General features: G+C 42.1%; 1 protein-coding gene across 3 annotated transcripts in view; it reads right to left on the minus strand.

Moving 5' to 3' along the window:
• The window catches only part of SLC27A2 (solute carrier family 27 member 2), a 30,268-nt gene that overhangs the window by 14,000 nt on the left and 1,694 nt on the right, over positions 1 to 14,574 (minus strand). For all 3 annotated transcript variants that reach the window (XM_061595209.1, XM_061595210.1, XM_061595208.1), the window contains exons 2-5: positions 10,215 to 10,424; positions 8,862 to 9,020; positions 7,979 to 8,103; positions 2,117 to 2,311 (exon numbers count right to left, since the gene is read on the minus strand). In XM_061595209.1, the coding sequence (XP_061451193.1) occupies positions 2,117 to 2,311; positions 7,979 to 8,103; positions 8,862 to 9,020; positions 10,215 to 10,424 (689 nt within the window). The remainder of the gene's footprint in view (positions 1 to 2,116; positions 2,312 to 7,978; positions 8,104 to 8,861; positions 9,021 to 10,214; positions 10,425 to 14,574) is intronic.

The raw sequence follows: 14,574 nt of genomic DNA on the forward strand, positions 1-14,574 counted from the left end.
CCAACCAAGATGGCGGCAGAGGCATCAGCCCCTTAGGGAAGCCTCGGCCGCCACCTTGGTTGATGGCAGGCATGACACACAGCGCAGGCAGCATTCACCAAGGGAAAAGTTGGTAGGTGGGGCATGCGTGCGGGTGCTGGGGCAGGCTGGTGCCCAAGGGCTCCGGCATGCCTGGCACTGGCCCTGCCCACTGAAGTTATTAGACAGGACTAACTTAGGTTCATTAATTTCGGTGGGTCTACTCTGAGTAGGACTTTGTTGAATTCAACCCAATATGAATATTTAATGCAGATATGTGACAGATCACCTGAAAGAAGCTTGTGGAACTCTGGTATATGGAAGCACTTATCTTGGCGATGGGGATGGAAGGGAGGAACTGACTGCATGTATAACTTAGGGATGGGTGTGTCTATCCATCTCTTGTTTTTCCAGTCTTAAGTTCTGTTCTCTACATTTCCACATCAGTTTGTATACACATCTTTGCAAAGCAACTTCCCCCAATATAATGCCTTTTTAAATGTTATTTTCATGAACATATAAATTTTTATGCATCCTTGGCTGAAGAACGGCTTTGCAGAATTTGGAGAAGCGCACATTTCAAAGCATGGCTGTTGTGCCTTGCACACTGTTTCACAAAGTGCCAATTTGGTCGGCTTGCCTTTGAATGTGAACAGAATTGATTTTCTCCCCCAACCCTAGTCTCATTCAAGGCAAGACATATCTCCCCATTGCTACCCCACTGGGGTCCCCTACACTTTGCTGGGGTCCCCTATGCTTTGTGCAAGGAACAAAACCATCTTGCCCACATCCTCAGGCCTCCTCAACTGATCCCAAGGCAGAACTGGACTTGCATCATTGTGGCATCGACATGAACGTGGATGCAAGCAACCCTGTCCTCAAAGTGACCTGCAAATTTGTCACATCAGGATTCCAATGGCTCCAGGCTATCTCTCCTGAAATATGTTCTGGTCACCCTTGGAAATGGCCTGCCTTCAAGTCGATCCCAACTTATGGCGACCCTATGAATAGGGTTTTCATGGTAAGCTGTATTCAGAGGGGGTTTACCATTGCCTCCCTCTGAGGCTAGTCCTCCCCAGCTGGCTAGGGCCTCCTCAGCTTGCCACAGCTGCACAAGCCAGCCCCTTCCTTGTCTGCAACTGCCAGCTGGGAGGCAACTGGGCTCCTTGGGACTATGCAGCTTGCCCACGGCTGCACAGGTGGCAGGGCACATAACCCGAGCCACTCCCGGTAGGGGTGATCTTTAGCTGGCCCTTGACACCCAGGAGACACGAGCGGGGATTTGAACTCACAGACTCTGGACTCCCAGCCAGGCTCTCCTCCCCACTGTGCTTAACCACTTGGAAAAGCTCTGCTGGATGGCTACTTATGGATGTAATGCTGGCAGAGATGCAAGCCTTCTTCACTGCTATCACAAACGCATGGCAGGCAGGATTGTGAGCTTTTACCTGAGCTTGGTTGCATTTGCAATGATACTTGTACCATATTTGCTCTAGCCATTGTCCCCCTTGTTTTGTTCTCTGGTGCCCTCCTGTACCAGGTGGGCATCCAGGGTCTGCAGTGCTGGAGAGAGTGCTCAGAAGCAACCATGTCTGTGATTTGCCACAGATTATAAACCAGAAATCTTTGGTGGGGGTCTTCTTTTTGGTCTGAAGTTATTCTTATTTAGCAGATGTTCACACACTTTTAAATTATATTCCTGTGATATGGGGCCTAATAGATGGAAACGAAAATGGGTCCTGTGAGCTCTTATGGTTGTAAAGAGATCTATAGGTCAAAGCTGGAAAGATAAACACCCACCATTACTTAGTGGTCTGAAGATCTCACTGTCTTTTCTACATTTTAATGTATATTGTATAATCATCAGTCTCATTTAGATTTCTATTTTGACACATGTTAAAATATATGTTTAAGTCAGGATGAATGGATTCTTTTTACTGTTGATGTAAGCTGACGGAATTTTTTTCTTTTGATTGTTAATGTGAGCTTTTCCCTACTTGCAATATTAAATAAAATTTGGTAAAAATTAAAACTAAATTTGATTACTATTCTTGGGTAAATAGGAACCACTGGAGAACATGTTTTCCTTTGTCCTTACCTTATGGAAGTAATTTAATCTTCCCACAGCTCCAATTTTCCCAGTATAGTTCACAAAGCCAACATTGCCTTCTGTTGCAGCATAAAACTCAAAAATGCGTATGTCTCCAAACCGCCTGATGAATTCCCTCCAAACATCAGCCCTTAAGCCATTACCCAAGGCAATTCTTACTGTATGATGATGATCATTGTCTTTCTGGAAATAAAGGAAGAAGTCACGATTCCAGAAGGGTATTAATGGTTTTAGGTAGAGGGTGATCTAGCAACCCCCCCCCCAACTCTTTAAGTATTTAACACATGCAAAACCGATCCATACTGACCAGTGGGAAGTAGACACTTCTATGAGAAACATAGTGAGCTCCCTTATGTCAGATTATTTGTTTTCACCTAGGCCAGCGTTGTCTACCTATGCCAGTGGTGGCCAGGCCCAGAGACAAAAGTGGGCAGGGAAACTAATGCAAATCTTAACATTGCACAGTAGGCTAGTTTCTACACAACCCTTCTCCATCCTCCATCCAGACAAACAAGAGCCATAATCAGAGTTACCAGTTTTGGTAGTTTTGGGTTAAGCATTATTTGCTGTTGCATCCAAATTTGCAACCAAAAGTCTGCCCCAAACCCAGGAATGAGTTGAAAGTGTAAGGGGGAAGGCACCAATGTGAGCCCAAGAATTTGTCCTTTCATTAAAACGTGCAAGAGTTTGGAATTAGGCTGCGTATACCCCATACTTTTAAAGCACATGACTTCCCCCAAAGAATCCTGGAAACTGTAATATATTCCCCCCCCCCAGCTATAATTCCCAGCATCCTTAACAAACTACAGTAACCAGAATTGTTTGGCGGAAGTCAAGGGTTATAAATGTTTGGTGTATACGCAGCCTTATCCAGCTGTAATGTATTCTTTTATGCTCATTTTAAAATGCTTGCTTTAAATTGCCTACTTATATATATATATATATTTGTGTATTGCTTTTTATGTATTTTCAATTTTGTAAATAGCTTTTTTTGTATTCTCCAATAGAAAACTGGGATATAAATAATTAACAATTACTGATAGGATTATTATCATACTGACTAAAATATGGTTCTGAGACAGTCTGTCATCCAGGCAGTCTGCAGGGCAAAATTCTACTTAGCTTCAGTTGTAGAAATGTCACCATGTACCTTCAAGACCATTCTCTCATTTTTTTTGCATCCATTTTTGCTACTCAGTGCTTCCTTTACTTTAACTCATCGTGTGCAGCTTTTCTTATCACAATTTATCCCTTGTTTCATCACAGAAATGTGAGGTATCCTATTTTATCTCTATAACAATCCTGCGATAGAGGCTAGGCTCAGAGATTGTGACTAGCAAAAACATTGCTCGGCACGCTTCATGGTTGAGCAAAAAACTCTGACCCCTCTCTCTCTCTCTCTCTCTCTCTCTCTCTCTCTCGTTTTGTTTACCTAGAAGTTCAAACACTCTATCCATTTGACATCACAGTGGCTGGCCCTTGCCCTTACTTGCATTCCCCCCCTTTTTTTACCATAGAGCTCTGAGATTTATTTTTCTATTTAGAAAAGCTTCTCTAGGGGCTGGCTATTATTATGCTCCAGACCTGCTGTTCATTCTTTTGTTTTCCAAACATCCTGTTCCATCAGAGTTGAGATGCAAAATAAAGGCAGCAAACATTAGAGCTGACCTATAATTCAATCCAAAACAAATTGTATTGCAAAAATAATGCGCCTGTAACAGGGAGAGTTAAAAACACGAAGGCCCTGTTGGTGGTGCTGCCCAATTGGCATTGATCCATGACAGGGCCTTCCCGGAAAAGTCCCCTATTTATGGAGTGCCCTCCCTGGTGAGGTACATCTGTCTTCCTTATTAACATTTAGGTGGAATATGAAAGCATTCCGGTTCATTCAGACATTTGGTGGCAGAAAGATGTCTCTGGCAACTCTGAAACTATTAGTTGCAAGGATATATTTTTAAACTTTTTTAAAAACAAATTGTATTGTTTTGATTGTTTTGTTGTTTGCTCCCCTGGGCTCCTTTAGATGGAAGGATAGGATAAAAAACGGATCTGCTACTTGTTTTAAGCGCAGTGCTGGTTATTTACAGTTTTATGCCTATCATTGTATGTAATAAGCTGTTGTTTTAAATGAATTATGTACTCTGCCCTGAGACCAAGAGGTACAGGGCTGTTTGTAAGTATTTAAATAAGTAAAATTATGGGAGTAAACTTCTTAAAACTGTGTTGCAGGAAACCTGTGTACTGGGATCAGCAGAGCGATTCAACTCAGGGGAAGCCGGCATAAGTTGTGCTGGAGCAAAAGAAGGCAGCGTAAAGTTCCGCTGCATCCAGTTGCCGTTCAGGAGCCTTTGGGTTGGCTGAACACCGGCTCAGCTGGGAACTGCACACAGGGACCAGAAAGTAAAACCCTGCTCTCCCAAATACCCCTACTGGGGAGTAAGCTCTCTCCATTGACTTCTATTGTATTTATTGTCTTAGACCAAACTTTTCTCTGGTGTAACTTTTGTCTGAACTGGGGCCTGCAGGAACACTCCCAACATGAGTTGGATGTGGCCTAAATTCCCTCAGCTCGGCCCCTCCCCTGACATGCCCCCAAAATGCCCCTTTTGGGGGACTTACACGGCTTCACTCCAGTCTCGGCTGAGCTCCAGCTGAGCCGGGATGAAGGACTTACATCAGCATAGGACTGGCCCTCAGCCCAGCATAAATGTGAGCTGGATTGCGCCCTAACTCTTCTAAAGTACCATTGTTTTTCTCCCAGCTGACCTTACTTCTGGTCTTGGAACTCACCTGCAGAAGGGGGAGGGAACCTTTAGAAATACTTACAGGAAGTATATGGACACAGTAGGGTTAAAGACTGTCTCCATATAACTCCTCTGTAAATGTCTCCCCAGGGCTTCTCTTCAGGAGACAAAGAGAGGGTTGGGAATAGCACCTTTGTATCTTAACTGTAGTTCTTCCCTGAAAAATCCATACATACTTGATCCAAATGATATGGTACCAGGGCAACCAATATGCTTCATATGAGGAATGTGCATGCATGAATACCTCTAAACGTGCTAACTTGTATATTTATGTAAAAACAAGTTCCTGCTCTTCCTGTTTCTGTGATGGGAGTTAAGCTCTGTGGTTTCACCCTCTCCCTCTCCCTCGGTTTAATGATCAGGTAAAAATCTGTAATTCTAAAGAGCTTTCTAACACCTGCAGGAAAAGGAGATTGCATCACTAAATGCCACCTTGTTTTATATTACCCTATTATTATCACAAATATACTTCTGTTGGCTTTATTCTCAGCCTTGAAGCTATTTCCCTAGATCAAGTAACTGAGCATGCCAACTCTGACAGTATCTATGCTGCTGCTCACAACATCATTAAAACCTTCACATAGCTGGCATAAAGTTCAGCTTATTATAACCCTTTACTCAAGCATCCATGAAAATGTGGAAGGTGTTCCTCTAGACACAGCTGAAAATCCTGGCTCAACCACAATATCCTCTGAGTGGTCTTGGCCAAGACGCACTGCAAAAAATTATTATCACATACAGGGACCTGTCTTAAGATATGAAAATATATATAGGGGGACTCAATTTTCAGCGAGCACATGTTAGTGAAATCCACTTCAAAAGAAACCAAACAAACCTCTGTGTCCTATTGGAATGCATCCTTTAACATTTTCACCAGTGGGATTTTTGTGACTTTATACCCTGAGTCACATGACTCTCGGTCTTGCTTCCTGAAACAGACTCTAAAGACTTTTCCTTGATCTCCCCAAAGGCTTACCGAAACTATTTATTTCTGTTTGGTTTGCAGCCAAATAGACTGAAGCAGGTGTAAACTTCCACCATTCAGTTTAATTGCATATTAACTGGAAAACCTGATGTTCAATTAGTAACGCCCCTCAGGAAGTTCACTCTAAATGAAGAAGTGTGCGGCTCCTGTTTTAAGCTCATGTATATCTCCACTTATTAAACTGAGAGTTGATCATCCAAATGCAGCCATTAAGTTACCATTTTCCTCCTTTACATAAATACAAAATACCCTCCTTCCCCTCAAATTTCACATTGTTCTACAACTGGCATGCAAAATGAACCAGAGGCAAAGATCCTGTCAGGCTCATAGACACAGGAACACACATGAGATTCTAGGTCCCTCTCTACAATTGACTAATTTCTTTAACAAATGTGTATGCTGCTTTTCAATAAGAGTTAATTTCAATTGCAAAACTGAACAGCGATAATGTGATGCGGTCCCGTGTCAAATGGCACAGGGCTGTTTGAAAGCCCTTTGCAAGCAGCCTCATGCTATGCTTTTAAACCTCAGGAAATCAGGGGTCTAAAGAAGCACCACGAGGCTGCTTCAAAAAGCAGCAATGGGAGGGAGAAGCGGTTTCTCTTGAATGGAAACTGCTTTCCTCCCCCCCTTGAGCAAGGCATGCTCCTACCTCCCGTTCGCTGGCGGGCAGGAGGCAGCTTGCCTTGCTCCAGCAAAGGAACAATGACGAGCCCACTTTAAAACTCCTGATTGTTCCTTTGACATCATGTATGACATGAAGTGTAGGGCAGGTGGCTGAGGCCTGGTGAGCCAAATGGAGAGGCCTAGTGGGCCAACTCTGGCCCACAAGCTGGAGGCTCCCCACCCCTGGCCTTAGCACTGCTTGGGGACGGTGTCCCAAAGGTGTTTTGAGGGCGCTGGTTATGGAGTCACACTCAGCAAAGCAATTCTGCCAACATTCAGAGCTGCAGTAGAATGCAGCCTTAAGACCCTAAGTGGCAATCCAGATACAGAAGACATTTTGGTCTGCCATACTTCATTGTCTCCACCCCTCTTGGCGGTGGCCAGTATATGGTGCTGTGCTGGTGGAACAGCAGAGCTACTTCAGTTGGCATTATATCAGCAAGCATTCTTACACAGATTTTAGTCCCTCCTACAGTGCAAAGAGCAGCTGAGAAACTAGAGATTTAACTTTCACACTTTGACTTAAAATGTTTAGGTTTATTATTTACCAGGAGTTCTCCAGTGCACAGGACACTGAGCTCATGATACCTTAATTTAACTCCAGCTTGCATGACAGTGATGGACTGTAGACCTCCAGGGACATGACAACCCCTTTGTTTTCTCAGCTACAGGAGGCAGCAAAACAACTTTTGATGGGATGCCATGTGTAGCTGGTGGGCTCATATTTGGCTTAGAGCAGGGGTGAGGAACCTCAGGCCCAGAGGCCAAATGTGATCCTCCAAGCCTCTCTAGCTGACCCTTGGGACACCCCCCAGGCCATGTTCCCCCCCCCCCAGCCACACACCCTCATTGGCTCTGCTTCACTCCTTCCTTGAGTGCTTTTGCCTGGGTGGAATACGTCCTTGAACTCTGATTATGCCTCTTGCTTGCTGGGATGGAGGGCAGCGAGGGGTGTGTGAGTATCTGTGGAAACTAGTCTATTTTACAAAGGTAAAATAAGGATTTTATTAACTCTGCTCGCTTTTGCCCCATCCACCGCTTGCATTTGGCCCTTGGGAGGTTGCTCCAAAGAAAATGCGGCCCTTGATCTGAAGAAGAAAAAGTTTCCCACCTCTGGCTTAGAGGGTCAAAAGTTGGGCAGGTGTGGCTTCAATCCAGCACAGCCGTGGACCCAACAGATGAATATGACCCAAGTCTTCTTTTAGAACAAGTTTCTCCATTTGAAAAATAGACCCCTTTCGAGTTCATGTGAAGATACAGATATATTATTTGTTACAGAAGCCACTAGTGCTAACAAGTCTACAAAATACTTAGAAAATATATGTCATTAGTCAAGATCAGTTCAAACAATATCTGTAGAAGGAAAAAAACAAGATGTCAAGAGGAGCACATTACCTTGGGTACGTTGCATAAATAACGAAGCACCTCCCCAATATACTGTATGACAGTTACATTGTATTTCCTGCAGTCATCCCAAAACTGGGTAGCAGAAAATTTGGAACGCAATGCTAGAGTAGCACCTACAAGTAAAGGAGACGGTGGAATTAGATTCTAACACAAACACACATTGAAGGATATATATGTATCATCTTCTAATGCTCCTGGGGAAAACCAGCTTGAAAACAAAGCAGAGCTAATCCTGAAGGATTGACACTTTACTGAACAACAATTGTACAGGATGAAGTGGTAGAATTCTGGACTGTACCACGTCAGAATGCAGGTCCACATTTCTGAATGCTCCCCTATGTAAAATGCAACTTCTGCAAACCTCAGGGTTCCCCCAGTCTTGCTGATAACTCATTCTTGCACATGGGCAATGCTGGTTTGGCTACATATGCAATGACACTCACAATCTGGACATCGAAAAGGGAGGAAACTATGATACTGTGTCTTCCTACACACATGCCTGGAGTGGAACTGACTGCACTACAAGCAAGTGATATCCACATGGCTCAAAATCTACCTGCTCATCTGCAGAATCAGAATAGTAGCCATCTACTCCCTACAGTTCTCGTGACGGGGACCCCACCCCAGCCAAGATTACAAATCATTTTTGCACATTAACGTACAACATAATCAAATAAGAGGAGTAGAAAGTAGTCTGTTTTAATACCCTTTCTGATAGGCTACTATGGTTTGAGGTGGACTTTAGTGTAGACCTGCAATTGGCACGGATGATTCTATACTCCTGGCTCAGCTCAACAGTGATACGTCAATATGCTACAACAATCTCATTCCAAAACAAGGTATTGTTATTTGTCCAATAAACCCCTCTTACCTTGCATGATGCAGCCATGAACCCCAATTAAGAGGCCAGCACTGTGATACAGTGGCAGAGCAGTATAGATAATATCTGCTGATGTAACACCACTGGCAATAATCAGTCCACAAGCTAATAATGTGCGTTCATGGGTAATCAGTGCAGCTTTGGGCAGACCTGCATGAAGGGGAAATTTGCTATAATACAAGGACAAAATGGTGTAGAGTTTTGCTTTCCATTAGAGAGAAAACAAATACAGGACAGCGACATCCACAGGTCTAGTGCAATGACATTCAAATTTCTAACCTTCAGGTACTTTATATACAAATTAATCTGGCGTACCATATCCTACTTATTAAAAAAAATCCTCCATATAAAAACAAAACTATCATGTCAAGGAAAAGGCCAAGTTGGAATACATGCTTTTTCCCTGCATGCAGGGATCGCTTTATTTCTTTTTTGTGGAAGAGCGTTCTGTCATATGAGTCTCCACCTGCCCAACTAAGTGGTGCATTTCAGGAACAAGTATACCATCTCATGAGAACTGGGCCTAAGTCCCTAAAAACTTCCATGAGCTTGCAATGCTCACCTAAAAGCATTTGGGACAAAGAGCTGTAGCATCCACATTCTCAAAACCAATTTTCTCATAAACAGTAAAAGAAGCAGATATTTCAGACAGAGAACCTTTCCAGCATTTAAACAATGAATTGAAAGGATACTAGTACCACTGGCAATTGTACACATCTTTCCTAGCTGAAGCCCCTTATACTTGCAATACAGTTTCCTCTGAAATCTAGCAACTCACATTAGGGTGGATTCTGCCTCAGGTTAGTAATATTTCAGTCCTACTGAAAAGCAATGACACATAGTGACAATTAATTTGCTGCACGATTTCAGTGCGACTAAAACATAACCAACTTATAACCAACCCTAACCCTAACCCAACCTATTGTTTTTGGATAAAACCTACTGCATTAAAACACACACTGTTTTGTTTGCAGAACAACCCGACACCTGCTTTTGTGTGCAAATTAACACCATGCTTCATACAGTAGCATAGCAGCTAGTTTTGTTTTGAAAATTTTAGACACTGAAACTTTCAGAAACTGTCCTTTTCTTCAGGCACTTTCACTGAAGTTTTGCAATATGGTCAATTAAACTTCCTCATAAAATATTTTAAAATCAGCCAGTTCATAAACTAACTCAGCTGCAATCTTGTGTACCCAATTACCTGGAAATAAGTCCCACTGAACTAAATCAGAACTTATTTCTGAGTAGATGTGCATAGGGTTGCAATGTAAACATCTTTTGAATCAGTTGGCAGCCGAATGTAAGCAAAGAAATACCTAGTTTAATGGAATTTTACTATACCTGTCGTCCCAGAGGTATAAATGTACAAGGCAGGACTTTTAAAAGTGACATTTGATCTCCAAGAAACCGGAATAGGCTCATCTGAAGCTGCGTCCACTTTGTCCATGAAACTGCGAACCCCCTCCGTCTCAGATGTCCTACTTAAGTAATAGACTGCCACGTTTTCTTCCTTCAGGATTGGTAGTATTTCTTCAATGGCAGCTGCTAATTCTTTAAGGAGGAGAGAGGAACTTATCACTCAAAGAGAAAAGCCCCATTATTCAATTACTGCCTATGCCACAATGCTGCCAACAGTGAAGGCAGGTCCACACTGTACTTTTAAAGCACAGCCAACACACATGACTCCCCCCAAAGAAGGATGGGAACTGTAGTTTGTGTTAAGGATGCAGGAAATTTGTAGCTCTGTGATGGGAAAGCTAGTAGCCATCGATAGCCTTATTCTTCCATGAATTTGTCTAGTCCTCTTTTAAAGCCATCCATGCTAGTGGCCATCATGATATCTTGTGAGAGCAAATTCCATACTTTAATACCCATGTGAAATACTTCCTTTTGTCTGTCCTGAATCTTCCAACATTCAGTTTCACTGGATGACTCCAAGTTCAAGTGCTATGAGAGAGAGTGAAAAACCTCCGTGGCGCAGAGTGGTAAGCGGCGGTAACGCAGCCGAAGCTCTGCTCCCGGCCGGAGTTCGATTCCAACGTAAGGAGGAAGTCGAATCTCCGGTAAAAGGGGTGGAGGTCCACTCAGCCTTCCATCCATCCGTGGTCGGTAAAATGAGTACCCGGCATATGCTGGGGGCTAAAGAAAGGCCGGGGAAGGAACTGGCAAGCCCACCCCATAAATACGGTCTGCCTAGTAAACGTAGCAGGACGTCACCCTAAGAGTCGGAAATGACTCGCACTACAAGTGCGGGGACACCTTTACCTTTTTTACTTTTTCCACACCATGCATAATTTTATATACCTCCACCATGTTGCCTCTTATTTGCTTTTCTCTGGACTAAAAAGCGCCAAATGTTGTAATCTTATAAGCGCATCGTTCATTTGTTATTCCCTCACCTCCATCTACACATGTTGAGTTACAACGGTTGCCGTTTTATTTACACTTGGAATGTTTATCTCCTCTCTCCCCAAAGGCAGGCACATGACACAGTCAAAACCTGTCTCACACATCTTACCAAAGGTCAGTTCTTGAAAGATTAAACTTACCCTCCTCCCACTTACTGCTGCTCACAGAATGCTTCCCAAAATAATTATAATCTTTTAGTGTTCTAGGACAACTTTCTTATTTTAAAAAAAATCTCGCAAGCATTATGCACTTTTCTTCATTTCCATAATGGTACAACAGTGCAATCATGCAATGAATAAGCAGCACAAAACAAAAGCTGCAAGCTAAGTGGATGGTTAGCTTTTGGAGAAAAGCAGCAAGACCAGAGCTTGGAAAAGTTAATTTTTTTAAACTACAACTCCCATCAGCCCCAGCCAGCATGGCCACTGGATTGGGCTGCTGGGAATTGTAGTTCAAAAAAGTAACTTTTCCAAGCTCTGAAGACGATAACCAAGGAGGGTCGTGTGGTCATGTTAAGTACCGCACACTTACAATAGGGTTTACAGCAACATCTTGCAGAATTTCTTTCTGCAAATATTTTGTAACAGAGATGGGGGAGAAATTTGATTCAGTTCGTATTTAAAGCCGAATATATCAAAGTTGAACTTTCTGAAACAATTTGAGAACTGAAGCACAGCCACCCTTTGAAATTTGCACTTACCCAAATTTTGCAGTGCCGTTCTACAACCAAGCAATGTTTACAAAATGCATATATTAGGGGAAAGTATGCACAAAATGAATATACTGGTGAAAATAACATACAAAAATGCATTATATTAGGATAAATTACTTGCAAAAATGTGTACAATGGTCAAAACTACATACAAAAATAGAGAAAGTGGCACTAAAATGCAAGCATTTTCATAAAATATTCTCTTTTTTTTTGAAATTGCAAATATGTGGCGAACCAAATTTAGGATTAGAAAAATGAGAAAATGAGAGAACCGAAATGGACAGATATTTCCATCCCTATTTTGTAATGCCATATAAAGTGAAATAAAGCAAAATACTACAAGGTTGTGGAAAGACAGATTTCATATTTTTGTGATACATCTGAAAAACTACTAGCCAATGTGTTGTCTAACCATTTAAAAACGCATCGTGCCTGGACATGTGTGTCACTAAAAGGACCCTTGTGAGATTGTTCATTATGAAGTATGAGGGTTGCCCCCCCCCCGGTATATGTGAAGGAACTGGAGCTATTTCCAGTGGGAAGGTGACTCAATATCCTAGGGAATTTCCTTATTCTTTCATGCACTGTTTCTGAAAGCCTCATATGATGACATGAAAAATGTTTCTGAAGGTTAGTTCTGTGCTCCTGCTCCATCATTCATGAAAGACTCCCAAATAGCCACTGTGGGCATGGTTCCCTTTTTGGAAGGCATTTCCGAAAGAGGAGTTGTCGCATATGGCTTGGGGGGTGGGGCAGCGACCCACAGCAGGGCCTTCTCCATGGCATCACTGTGATCATGGAACTCTTTCCTTGATAAAGTACTTTCATCTCCTACATTATCATCATCATAGTCTGAAAACATTCCTGTTCACCCAGGTGTACCTGATTATGTTCAGCAGCTTGGAAAGTGGTATGTATACACACACACACAAAATGTGTTTTTAGTTGTTTGAAATTTTTCTGTAATTATTTTAACTATGTTATGTTATTTTTGACGTTGTATGGCCACCCCAGGCTCCTTCGGGCGGAAGGGTGGGATAAAAATGTAATAAACAATAGTATAAACATCAACTTATTTATAAAAAGTATTTCCATGCTATCATATCATACTATATCAGGGCAGTGTACATTTAAAAATAAAACACCATTAAAACAATACAGATAACCACTAAAGTGACTGACTAATCCAAGAAATAAAAAGGCCTGTTGGCACCAAAAAGTCTTCAAGAAATGCCTGAAAGTCAAAAGTGAGGGCACTTGCTGGAAGAGTGTCTCACAGTATGGACAGGCGATACCAGCTTCTAGTTGAGGCCAGTCAGGCCTCTGTACACACAAGTGCCCCTCCAGATGATCTCAGCGATATATTGTATTACACTGGTTTGTGTGATCAACTCAATCCATTTTGTACCAAAACATATCACTGTTGAGTTTTAAATACTCCAGCCCTAACCATATATAATGTGAAGGCATCATGGCTTTGTAGCAGAGGACATGCTTTGCATGTAGAAAATCCCGGCTTCAATCCCTGACATCTTAAGTTAGTCTCAAGCACAGTAATGGCCTAGATCAATGGTTCCCAACCTTTCTCCCCCCCCCAATAGAAAATTGCTGAGGTTTTGCAAGACCACTTAATGATTTTTCTGCCTGTTGTAGCAATTGTAATTCCATAGAATTCAAACTGCAGTACAACAAAATATAATGTTAGAAAGAAAAGAAGCAACATAGATACAATTAAAAATCAATATAAATATTCAGTGCAATGGATGTGATGTCTCCCGTCTTCATTCACAAGTCCACAGACACACCATGGACCACCTGAATGACGTTTGTGGGCTACTGGTAGTCCACAGACCATAGTTTGAGAATCCCTGGTCCAGATCAGCCTTCCCTAGCCTGGTGTCCTCCAGATGTTTAGTTTATAACTCCCGTTGGTCCCAGCCATCATGGTTAATGGCCAACGATAACAGGAGCTATATTCCAAAACAGGAGGAACTAGCAAGCTTCATACCGAAGTGCCGGACATCATCAACAAAAAAAGTAACATTATTCAGAACCAAGTACTGAAACACTTTGTTGAATTAATACTTTACACTCAGTAATCTAATCAGAATTAGCATTTCCAAATTGTATAAAAGGCAAAAATCTCTTAAAAGATGGGAATTATGTATAGTAGTATAATCTAGTCTTGTATAACATCCATTGTTGCCACTGCTACTCTCAGGTGGTAAGCCTCTGTTTTAGCTGTATCACTTCAGGCCCACATAAATAAACATTTTCCTATACAAACATTTCCCTTGCATGTGGGAAGAGAGAGTTTTAGCCAAGTTAGAGAAATTGGGGACAGGTGGTGGGTATAGGGACGGGTGGTCGTGAAATCAATTTAGTTCAAATTTAAAGGCAAGCCTACCAAATTCGCACTTTCCAAAGCAATATGCAAACCAAAACACAGCTATCCTTTGAAATGAGCACTTCTCTGAATTTTGTGTTATAGTTCTCCAAACAATGTGTAAAAATGCACAAGTGTGTATAAAATGCATATATTGGTGAAAATAACATGCAAAAATACATTATAAGTTGTTG

Source organism: Rhineura floridana, chromosome 14 (assembly GCF_030035675.1).
Source record: "Rhineura floridana isolate rRhiFlo1 chromosome 14, rRhiFlo1.hap2, whole genome shotgun sequence".
In the NCBI taxonomy this organism is placed as follows: domain Eukaryota; kingdom Metazoa; phylum Chordata; class Lepidosauria; order Squamata; family Rhineuridae; genus Rhineura; species Rhineura floridana.